Raw genomic sequence first — 12,057 nt, 5'->3', positions numbered from 1 at the left:
GTTATCAAAGTCATCTTCGTCATCGCTTTCTATCCGGTAGCAGTGCTTCTTGGTGTTGTCTTGAGGAGCTTGTGGTGCTGGCAGCTTATTTGCAGGAGCGGGGTTTTCTGCGTCATCGTTAGCATTTTCGCAGTTGTCTTCGTCATCTGTTTCGATTCGATTGAGCCGCTTGCGGACAGGCCTCCCTTCATCTTCCTCATCCTCTCCTTCTTCCTCAGAGTAGTCGTCTGTACTTCGCCGACGTTTTCGAATCAATCGCTTTGACTCCTTTGTGGATTCATCATCTTCAGAGTTCTTAGATGTGTAGCTCTCTGGAATAAGCAGCAGACTTAAAGCCGTTAGCAAATTCAAGTGCAACCAAAACAACTACAATTTTTATTTTTCATCTTTCATACTCATTAAAAAGCCATCTCTCTCTCTCACCACATACATTTCCCTCTCCTTCCCCAGGTTCCCCAACCATGTCAACACGCTTACATTCTTTTTACTTTTTAAATAAACCGCTCAAGTAGCAAAGACCAACAATTTGTTGACATTCTGTTTCCAGGCTGAGGAGTGCCAGAGGCTTTGGAGGCAGGTGTATTCCCCGCCAAAAGTGTTAACTGTGTGCCGGGAATAACGCAGAACTGTATCCCTAATCTCACACCTTACACCCTTCCAGAAACTCAGATCCCAAATAATGGCTGCACTATCATAACACGATATACACACACACAACTGTACTATACCTGCACCGCCCCCAAATTATATACAACTTCTTCCAAAGCATATGAACTATCACCTAATTGTCACCTGACGTTTGCTGCCCTTTAATGAGAAGCTTTTTTTTTTTTTAAAAAAAAAAAACCAAAACAAAACGGAGCATTTCCTACACACCGACAGCTTTTATGCTGCCCCTTGATGACTTAGGTGAAAAAAGACGGAGACAGAAAAATCAAATGGCAAACACCATTTGCCGTCTCCTTGTGTTTTCCATTAGAAATGCATGTGAATTGACATTTTAAAGGGTATTATTTAATGTAGGTTCACGCTGATAGAGACTTTGTCAGAGTTCCTGTATTTTCAACATAATTACATTTCCAGTAACGCTGTTACATATTTTATAACACACTGTGGGAACTGTGGGAGAGTACTGGAATGGTCCTAAATAGTGTTGATTTTAATATGCAAAAAGCCAGTACCAAAAATACCTGAGGAAATGGGATTTCATGGAGAAAAGACACCGTCAGTCAGGCACTGTTTGATGTCACAAGCACGGGCAGCAAAAAACTCAGCCACCACATAGCAGATTCTTAGTACAGAGCCTATACATCGTACTTCTGAGAAGAGACTGTATTGAAGTATAAGATGACATTTTCGATATGCTACAGGGTTGCATTACCTACTTGTTTCCCTTCATCTAAGAGGATCCTCTAACACTCTGTAAACTCAGGTCAGCACTTCCAAAACTTACCTATTAATCATAGAATCATAGAATGGTTTAGGTTGGAAAGAACCTTGAAGATCATCGAGTTCCAACCCCCCTGCCATGGGCAGGGACACCTCCCACCACACCAGGTTGCCCAAGGCCACGTCCAGCCTGGCCTTGAACACCTCCAGGGACGGGGCCTCAACAACCTCTCTGGGCAACCTGTTCCAGTGCCTCACCACCCTCAAAGTGAAAAACTTCTTCCTAATGTTTAATCTAAACCTGCCCTCTTCCAGTTTATAGCCATTCCCCCTCGTCCTGTCACTACATGCCCCAGTAAAAAGTCCTTCCCCAGCTCTCCTGGAGCCCCTTTAGGTACTGGAAGGCCGCAATAGGAGAGGTGCTCCAGCCCTCGGATAATCCTCATGGCTCTCCTCTGGACACACTCCAGCAGGTCCATGTCCTTCTTATGTTGAGGACTCCAGAGCTGGATGCAGTACTCCACGTGGGGTCTCACGGGACTGGAGAGACAGAATCACCTCCCTTGACCTGCTGGCCACACTTCTTTTGATGCAGCCCAGGATGCGGTTGGCCTTCTGGGCTGCGATTGCACATTGCTGGCTCATGTTGAGCTTCTCGTCAATCAGCACGCCTGTCAAGCGCGGCCAATTTTCTGAGGAAGCCTGGCATCCATTGCAACCCATAATGCTCAGCGTCTCCCAATACCGCACCTAAGGTCTCATAAGCTGGGCGCCCAGAATGCAAAGCACCCCGAGTCAACGGTCGCTTTTGTAAAAGCTGATTTTACACCAAAATGCACACGCTCACTCATGGCGCGGCTGACATTACTGAGAGCAGAATTCCTCTGAACTTATCACAGCTCCTTCAAACAGGAGATTGAATGAGTCTTGACCACCAGCACAAATATCATTAGGGCACCAGAAGACATACCTTTTCTCTTACAAAAGAGAATCTTTAAAGACTCATGGGATGAAGCTTTGTGACCTCTTAACAGAAAAGTGGTGAAACAGTTACATTTAGTGCTAATTTTGGAATCCCAGCACTCTGTACCGGACACAATAAAGTCAGCATTAGGGACAACGATGACTTTGAGAAGTGAGTGTAACAGTGTATTATGAAGTACCACTGGACTTTCAGAAGCAAACAGTTTCAGTGAAACACTAAGGAACTCTAGAACGAAGATTCTCCGAAATCTCTGAATTATATACAGTTTTCTCTTCATGCTAACGCTGACATATACCAGCTCCTGCAAATGGTGGACTGTTTGTTTTACCTTCACTATCTGAAGTGGAGAGCCTGCGTTTATGAACTCTTCTTAACTCCTTCCCATATCGGACACTTTTCTGTGAGCCATCACTTTCTGAATCTTCTTTATAATTAACTTGTCTCTTCTGATTCCGTCTTGATCTTCTCCTCCTAGTTTCCAGGTAATCATCATCGCTGTAATCTGTGTAATCACCACTCTCTGTACAGAAGGAAACAGTGACGTGCGTTATTCCATTAAACCAAAACTGAAAAATTTAGATAAGCTTTAGACCAACACCAGTCAAATCATGCACTCTTCCAGCACCGGAGAGTCTCAACCATCGTTACCCTGACATGTTCCAGACGGATCAGTTCCCCCATTCATTGCCAGCGTAGAATTGTTTGATTTTAAAATCTTCTCACAAACGATTTTCCTGTCTCCCTCAAATCCTCCAGGTTTCCTTCCAGTGTTTCTGTTCCCTCATCTCTGCTGGTGCCAAAGATGCCTCCTCTACAATCCCTGACAGCTGAAACAACCTTACTGAACTGGAGTCAGTGATGCACATTACCACTGATGCTGGAAAGTCCTTTCTGGTTTTAAAATTTAAATAAATTGTACTCTACTCAAACACTTTTAAGAATACGTAAATGAAAAATCACTGACATGATGCAACTTCAGGTAAGATCTGAGTTACAGAATTTAAATTAACAACAAAAATCAGTCTCACTCGATTGTCAGTTTGCTTAAAACAGAAACTGTATAGAAGAAACTTACCATAATTCACAGTTCTTCCTGCACCAATCTACTGCAGCTGGTGTCTTTAAGAATTAGATTTATTTACATCAGCTGAAAACAGCCTTGAATCAACTTTAGCTGCTTTTTCACTGAGTTGTGCCAGAACAATTATCCCAAGACACATTTCTATACATGTCACATACTGTTCCTAAGTTAGTGATTGACATGAGTCACAGACCAAAGTGGCATCCTCTTTACTTCCTAAAATATTAGAGAAAGAATCAGAGCAAGTCAACAAGAACAACCACCTTCGGAAAGGAACTCCACCTCTGGAGACTGAGAACAGTATTAGTCCTTAGCTCAAAATAGGGTTAAAGCAGGATCCTGAGGGACAGTAACGGGGTTAAAAGAGAGACACACATAGTTAAGACTACATATACTCTTAGATATATATGGAATGATACTGGAATCAGCTGATTTTATCACAGATGTGCGTCCACAGGAAACAAATGTTGCTCCTGCGCATTATAGAATAGATGAGCAATCTCTTTAGACTTCTGCCAGTATCTTCATTGATAACAGCTTACAATTAGTGCAATGATGCATTCAGGAGAGGGAGACAGCAACTATTTTAAGTGTCTATAGCTGTCTTCATCTCTCCATGCATGAACCCTCCTTTTGGAAACGAGTACTTCAAAAGCACATGTTCACCATCTATATTCTAGAGAGACAGATAAAATACTGGAAAGTTAACACACGCTGCAATAAGTTAACACCCCAGTGTACTTAGTACCTTAAATTCACAATAAAAATAAGTAAAAATAAGTGCTTATATATCTGGCACTTTCTAGGACTGGGTCTCAAATGAAGCAGAAACAAGGAGGGCACTCGAGAGAAAGATGCTAATTATTAAAAGGTTTAAGTATCGCATAGGTACTATTCTCACACTTCCAACTGTGCTTAACAGAAAATGAACTGGCTGAAGGACAAGTAGAATAAAGTGAATTATTAGGTTTCTCCTGGGATGCAAGAGTCCCCAGTTACTACAGATCAAAAAGGGGTAATCGTAGAAGAGAGAGATTCAAGGTGTTATCATTTGCTTTCAAGCCTGCCAGAGAACACAGAATGCCATACACCTGAAAGAATTTTCTTCCATACAAAGTGAGGGAAAATGTCTCTTTCAGAAGCTTTTTCAAAGGTATAAGGAAGGTCTTCAAGTAGCTATAAAGAAGTACATTTTTGCCTCCATCCTTTTTCTTCTCTGCAATCATGTGCCAAACCGGAAGGCACAGGGTAGCTGAAACTATCGACAAAGGTGGCCTTTTGAATCATAGCACAAGCATTCATTTAAATACATAATTACTTAAAATGCCTAGAACCTAGTACTCAACACCAACTTCCTGCAGAATATTCACAGCAGAACAAGTAGCAAACTGCTTTTACAGCAAAGGTGACATCTGAATTGACCAAAGCAAGTGAACAAGTTAGTGTCAGTCGTGACAGGAAACTCAGACTTGTCCAGTACAGCGTATTTAATATATCTGTGACTTCTTACACTCACCAGATTCTCTGCTTGAATTGTCCTCAGAATCTTCATCTTCGTCATCTTCAGAATATTTTTTCTTGACTGTTTTCCTTCGTAACCGCCTGCTTTGCCTCATGGGCCTGGAGAGGTGTCGCCTGGATATGCGGGCACAGAATTCTGAATCGCTGTCTTCGTTTGACGGTGGGTCATCTTCACTTTCATCCAGATTTTCCTCAGATATAACAAACTCGTCCTGAGATCTGTTGAAAGAGAGACCACAGACAACAGAGATAGATATCGGAAACAAAGGACTGCACCAGTACTTGCATTTTACAAGCAATATATACAAAATAAGTATTGACTTACACAAAATACGACACAAATCTTAGAGTAATACTGCAGAGCGAAGATCCAGAGAGAGCAAACTGCCATCCCTGACATTAGGTTTCAGTTGTATACTTGGGATATCGCTTTACAGTGCATTACACAGCAGATTACAACAGCAGGTGAACATAAACTGCCAAACTGAGACTGCAGGTGACATTTTACATAGGACAGATTCTACAGTGTTCATATAGTACACTGCAGTGTAACATCTGCAGAGCAGTAACTATGGATGAGCGTGACCTGTGGAGGGGAAAAAAACCCCACCCAGCATATTCCGGTAGAGATGACCTCCCCTTCACGAACCAAGCACTGTCCTACACAATTTCTGAGAATCAGAATATCGTGTCTTCACACAAAATTGTTGCTCTCATGCAAAATATGCATCTCTCAGACTTATCACCTTGTAACACTGCTGTCACGTCAAAAGCGAGCCAATGCTTTTTTTAAAAATCGTTGAGGTTGAGCACTGAAGGTACACTGTCACTTGCCACCAGCTAAATGTCATTTCCAGTTTAACATCCAGAAGGCATTCAGCAGAGGATGGAGTTGAAAATGCATGAGCACACTTTAACAGATCAATGCGTTATTAATTCTGTGAGATTTCCGCAAGCTAAAGGCATCGATTGGAAATTTCCAGCACGTTTAGCTCAACTATTCAGGGTGCCACTGAAACGGCCTCAGCCTGGTCACAGGTGAAAAACAAAGCTCAAAATTTGCATCTGTGTTGTATAGATTATCTGTACACTTAGTAAATTGGCTCAGTGACTGCTGTAAAGCTTTAAATGTTGATCGTAAAGAGCTCAGACTTCATGCTCCATTATGGCATAAAGGACGTCTAAAATTATTAAATTTTTTAACTTTAGAAATTCCCCAGACTGAACGATGAGAAATTCCATGGAAAGAGAGTTTCAGTTAGCCAGAGCAATACTCATTCAGTGTTTAAAGCTCCACATGACATGTATTTGTTTTCTACACTACAAGCCGCTTCTTTGGCTGTTTTGAAACACTATCTCCTAGAGAGCAGAAATCAAGAACTGAATTCAGAACCTGCACGTCAAGTTCTGTATGCTCTAAATGAGGGCATTTTACTCTTCCAATTTCTAAATGACAATCAGGCCCAATAAAAAGCGCACAAAATAGGACATATTTTCAAAACGAAACAACCAGCCTCGGATTAGGTACATCTTTGTTACAGATTTCTGCTAGACAGTCACATCAGTCAGGGAACTGAGCCCATCTGGCTCCTTCACTAACATAACCGCGTTCAGAACCCCACAACGTGGCCTCAAACATACCAGTACCATTTCCAGAACGTGTTTTGCTTGAAATACAGATTGAATGATTGCAGCGCATGGATGTGGAGCGCAGTTTTTCCAGTACAATGACATTCCCCTAGGCTGGAAGGACTTTTGGTGGCGCCGTGCAGTGATGTTCCAGCACTGGGCACATGCTCCTAATGACCGTTTCAGGGGCACCGCAGCATCACAGAGGCCTGTAGCAGTCTGTGACTTGCGGTGGAAGTTAAATTGCAGACCTACCCGTCACTGATCTTGAATTCATCCTCACTCTCTTCTTCATCCAAATTACTGTCACTGTCCAAGTCATTTAGTCGCCGTCGTTTCTTGCGTCGTGCTGCAGCAGCCCTTTGTGGTCGTTTGTTTTCTTTCCTTTCTTCCTCGAGGATTGTGGAAATGTCTTTTCCACGATGACCTGTGATATTAGACATGTCTTTGCCTCTGCCAATGCCTGAATTCAGTGATAGAAAGGGGAAAAAAAAGAGGAAGTTTATTTTTTGTTTAACTTTATATGTATATCTCTTCCATGCCTCTAGCTTCAGTTTATTTTCTGTAAAGCAGAGTATTTTCATGTCATGCAAGACTCTGTCTGGAGTCTTGTTGCTGACACTGTCCCCCCGCCCCAGCTTTGGTCACCTGGAAATACACGTGGTCCATGTAGAAGAGAGCAGAGAAGCGTCAGCCCCAACCCACATTATTACCAACACTAGTGCCTTTTGAGTAGGGCAGGTATCAGAAAATACATCTTCTCCATAATGCTGAAAATCTTTCTTGGGAGATGAAGTGTTTATGTTGCTGTTTGGCCAAGGAGTGGAGTTTCTGGTTTTACTGGTTGCCTTTGTTGTGTTCATTATATGGGTCTTGTGTGACGCACCCACAGACACCCAATTTTCAGATTATCCGTGTACATCCATGGAGCTTCTGAAAGCCGGTGTCTTTATGGAGGTGCCAAAAGCCAAACAGCTGAGGGAGAATGTTTCATGGAGGTTTTCTCCAGGCAAGTTAAGGTGATGAAGAAGCACAAACCCATCTACATCTCTCAGATACTGCTGAAGATCTCTCCTTTGGTCCCCACGTTGCCCTAACAGGCACCAAAGACCGTAATTTCACTTTATTCACATTCAGCTGAGAAGTGCTTGTAGATCTGGATTAATATTTTTAAGACGACTTTGTGGACCCAGTCCTTAGGGGGTCCAACTGCAGACCCATTCAGGAGCCAAATTTTTACAGGGGACAAATGTCAATAGCACCAGCTGCCATTCCAATCTCAAATCCAAAACTTAGCATACGGATTTTAAGAGTTTTCTTGTCCTGCTTATTCATTGCATTCCTATATCAAAACATGTAAAAGCTGAATTTAACTATCAAGACCAAATACTTTTGGGCATCTTTTGGCCATTCCCAAGGGAAATTATTTAGTTTGATTCCAAAAATACAGCAGGAAAAACTGCAGACCACAAAGTTTAAGGGAGAGGATTATATTTGTTGCTTCTCATATCAAAATAAATTTGGTCTCAATCTTCTTACCACTGTTGCAATGAAAAACAAGTAACAGCAGAAACGTACCTCCTCCATCAGCCTCCTTGATATCATCTTCAATTGCCTCATCAATTGCCTCATCAAATTCATCAAACCTAAAAGTAACAGCTTTCATTTACCACTTTGAAGTGAACCCTAATTAAATTATATCATGAAAACATACCTCCAAATCTAAAACTGCTCTAAGAAATCACACTGCACAGACAATGAGCTGGATATATAATAAAATAACAAAGATAATAGGTTGGATGGATGATAAAGTAGTCATTTTTCTAAAAGGTGTGTTTCTTATTTCTACTTGCTAGCAGATTATTTATCATTGCCTGGCTGTCTTACTATTGATTTATGTGAACAGAAAACCACTTTCACTTTACATGACATACCACTGAATTTAGCAATATATAATTTGAAAGCTCTTAAAGATGGTCTCAGTGGCTTTTTTCCACACAAAGCATTAGTCATTTTTTCCCACACCTTTTATTAGATGACATACACACTACCAATCTGCAAAACAGACTTTCTGAAAAGCACCTATTAAAGTCAAATTATTCATCCTGTCTAATTTTTCTTTGAAAACTTATTTCAGATAGCTTGTTTCTCCTCTAAAGCTCATGGTAATTATATTTTATGAATCTGCAACATCCTAAGCTGAATAGATAAAACATACTGTACACAGTAGAGACAAATACAGACATATACAGATAAGCTGTAATGTAATGTTACATAGCCGAACAGGACAAACAAAAGTAAAATATTTGAGTATGTTTGTCCTGCAATAGCTTTTCTAAGACTATGGAAGTCTCTGCACCCTGAGCAACTCATTTAAAGGGGAGAGCAAATGGAGGGAAAAGGATCCAGCCCTTTTCCACAGACGACTTCAGTTTGTTTCTTCAGTTATGAATTCCAATCCCGTAAAAAAGGATTATTACCTGTATCACCAAATAGATGCTTTGAGATGTAACATGCAAAAGTACGTATTTTATTAACTATATAGGAAAGACATTTTATTTAGATGCTAGTTTTAATTCCTCTCATTTTATAAAAATTGGGGGGTTTGGTATGTTTTTTTTAAATACAAATAAGTAACAATTGGACAATACGTTCATTAAAGATTCAGTTTCTCAGCCACAGAAGAAAGATTACAGTTGTATTTATCCTGGTGCTCCACAGGAACCTCCAGCAGAACAAGAAAAGAATAGATCTAATATTACTCTGTATTCCAATAGCAAGCATAAACCACTTTCTCCTTTAAAAATAAGGTGATGGATTTCTGGTCCCTTTATATTCCCTAAGAACGACTGCACGTCACGTTCAAGGCAGCTTCACACAGCACGGCAATAACTCTGAAATTATTCCATCAATAAGATTAGTTCCACATTACTCAAACACTATTTTCCCTCCACACCACTAAAAAAAAAAAAACCCACCTCTTTAAAATGTGAGAAATCACTTAACGCTTTCAAATCACCGCTACCAAATAACCTGAGCTCAAACATGAGCTGACAGCTGCTTGTCTGTTAGGTGTAATGGAAGAGAATTTCTTCTGCTGCTGCTTTATTCAGAATGCAGATTTCTGCTAACCTGCTCAGGAGAGGACTTTAAGAGATGACTCGGGTGATTCAAAGGGATTACAGATCTTTAGAGAACCGGCATGCTATACAATACAGATTTGTCTGTAAGCGGAATAAGACGTTTAGCATGTCTTTTCCCCCGCTGAAGGAAAGCATACAGAATTCTCAGTGACACCAGCAGGACTTCACTGCGGACGTATAAATTTGAAGTGACACACTGACACATGTAATATTTTCACCAACTCGAAGTTACGGGTATGATAGAGTCTGTAAGACAGACTATCATTTTTGCATCGGAAGATTGATTTTTCCAGAACAACGTTATATGAAACGTTATTTCCAATAAAAATTCTCGTCTTTGCACAACACGTGTCCTGCTGATTTTTTTCCAGACACCCTACAGGCAAGGCTTTTTTTCTGGTGGTCAGATGCTGCCTGACCTGTCATGAACGTAAGAGGAAATCTATATAATCTTGCCCAGGGCATAATGTTCCTTACAGAAATACTTCATTTCCTGAAGCAGCAATGGCATTTTCATTAGTGTGACTTCTGCTGTTAATTTAAAAAGTTCCTGAAAATCAACAGCTAAGCAAGGTCAGACGGAGTTTTCCCGACCAGTCTGGAAAACTCCACGTATACAAACACCATCCCTCTCCTCAACAGCAAAACCAGACTGACTACGAGGTTAATCATGGTTCTTGTTGGAAGGCTTTGAAAGTTGTAATGTTCTAATTTTTTATGATAAAGGTCTACATAGAGCAAGTACAGGAAAGGTAATCCCTTTTTTTTATTTTTTTTTTTAATATTCCTAATGCAGCTGGAACAAAAAACCCAAAAGTTGTCAGGCAACCACCTTCTTCTCCAGTCCCCAAAGGCAGCCTCTTGCCTGGTGGACTGAAGAAGATACGGAGCATCTCAAGGTATTATTTAGAAAATAGTTTATAAAACACCTTAGTAATATACTGAGAATAAAAGATAGTATTAAGATCATGCTGAATTTTGGAAACTTTAGTGACCTGCTCTGCTTTCAGAACACACGGAGTCTAAATATCTTGGAATTTTAATTTACTAATTGCATTTTTAAACAATCTCTCTAAAGACTTACAGAGCAGTTTTAGATGTACTGTCTCATAATTGCATTTTAAGTTTCGCGCTCCTTTCATGTAAAGAAGCCGTAAGGGCGGGGGGGAAGAGAGGGAGGAATTTATGGCCTTTAGGCACAAACATAAGTCTCCTTTTCAACAGGAAGAAGAGGTATGATTCACCTGCTTTAACTTACTCCAGAAACACCAAAACCTTCTCCAATATCCCTGAACAATGCACCATATACCTTTTTTTTTTTTTTTTTAATGCATCATCCCTTCACCATACCACCTCATATGCTTTTACAACCACCAAGCATAACCAGTAGTCAGAGGAAAGAACAAAGATGCTTCAGCTGGGCGTCTCTTAAATGTAAAAGCGTGTGTGAGAAGTGGTGGGTTGCTTGAGAAAGAAAACAATATGACTTCTCTTTGTTTTACAAACTACTTAAGGTGCTGACCTGTAGCTTATGCACTTTCGGGTTCTGGTAGACCTCCTTTCAAGCAGCTTTGATTTTGGCTTTTTGGAATCTTTCTTCTTCTCTTCCTGACCTTCAGGTATTTCTGGCTCCTGTTCACATAGGACAGAAGTGTCAGAAAGCTCGTGACTTGTTGCAGCAGAGTTCACGTGAATCCTTGCACCTATTGCACTTATATGGCTACATAAATTCATAAATTTAAGGGTTCAGGCTATCGTATCATTGTGTTTATACTACAACACCGAGATCGTGCTTCAGGTGATACCCCCAGGACTAGTAAATGCAGCAGCTGAACAAATTGTTGCCAGCATCTCTACATACTGAGCAGAGACATCTTTACATGGCGTAGTTTCAATAAAGTTCCACGCAGGTTTATTTTATAGTATTTTTTCCAAGTTATTAATTTAAAATAAAAATAAAAATCTGCCCCCAGGCTGAATTTTTCAAATATTTGCTTCCAGCCATAGACTCTTTTGTAAGTTTGTAAAACCTGTTATCATTTTTCTGTTATCCAGAGACAGGGGGAGAAAGTTGGCTTTATAACAGTCAGTTAGAGTGGAAAGTCTGTGTTTAAAACAAACAAAAGTTTCATTTTAAACCCTCATGCAAGGAACAGATTATAGAATTTCAGACGAAGGCATTTGGCTAAGACTTCAAGAGAATCACTTTGAAATGTATTTAAGAAGTGAGAAGAGGCTGTTCTTCATGTGAATAAAAGCATTTTCCTGTTTTGTAAACGGAAACTGTATAAAACCATCTGTTAATAAAA

The 12,057-nt window shown here is 40.4% G+C and overlaps 1 protein-coding gene across 1 annotated transcript in view; it reads right to left on the bottom strand.

Annotated features, from left to right (window-relative positions):
- RSF1 (remodeling and spacing factor 1) overlaps positions 1 to 12,057 on the bottom strand; it is a 38,600-nt gene that overhangs the window by 1,462 nt on the left and 25,081 nt on the right. Inside the window, exons 10-15 of the mRNA XM_009881220.1 lie at positions 11,271 to 11,380; positions 8,184 to 8,251; positions 6,861 to 7,068; positions 4,972 to 5,195; positions 2,703 to 2,894; positions 1 to 311 (exon numbers count right to left, since the gene is read on the bottom strand). Coding sequence (XP_009879522.1) covers positions 1 to 311; positions 2,703 to 2,894; positions 4,972 to 5,195; positions 6,861 to 7,068; positions 8,184 to 8,251; positions 11,271 to 11,380 — 1,113 coding nt within the window. The remainder of the gene's footprint in view (positions 312 to 2,702; positions 2,895 to 4,971; positions 5,196 to 6,860; positions 7,069 to 8,183; positions 8,252 to 11,270; positions 11,381 to 12,057) is intronic.

This window comes from Charadrius vociferus, unplaced genomic scaffold (genome assembly GCF_000708025.1).
Source record: "Charadrius vociferus isolate BGI_N301 unplaced genomic scaffold, ASM70802v2 scaffold1, whole genome shotgun sequence".
NCBI lineage: Eukaryota > Metazoa > Chordata > Aves > Charadriiformes > Charadriidae > Charadrius > Charadrius vociferus.
Note: the sequence above shows the minus strand (reverse complement) of the source record. Positions and strands in the feature narration are given on the sequence as shown.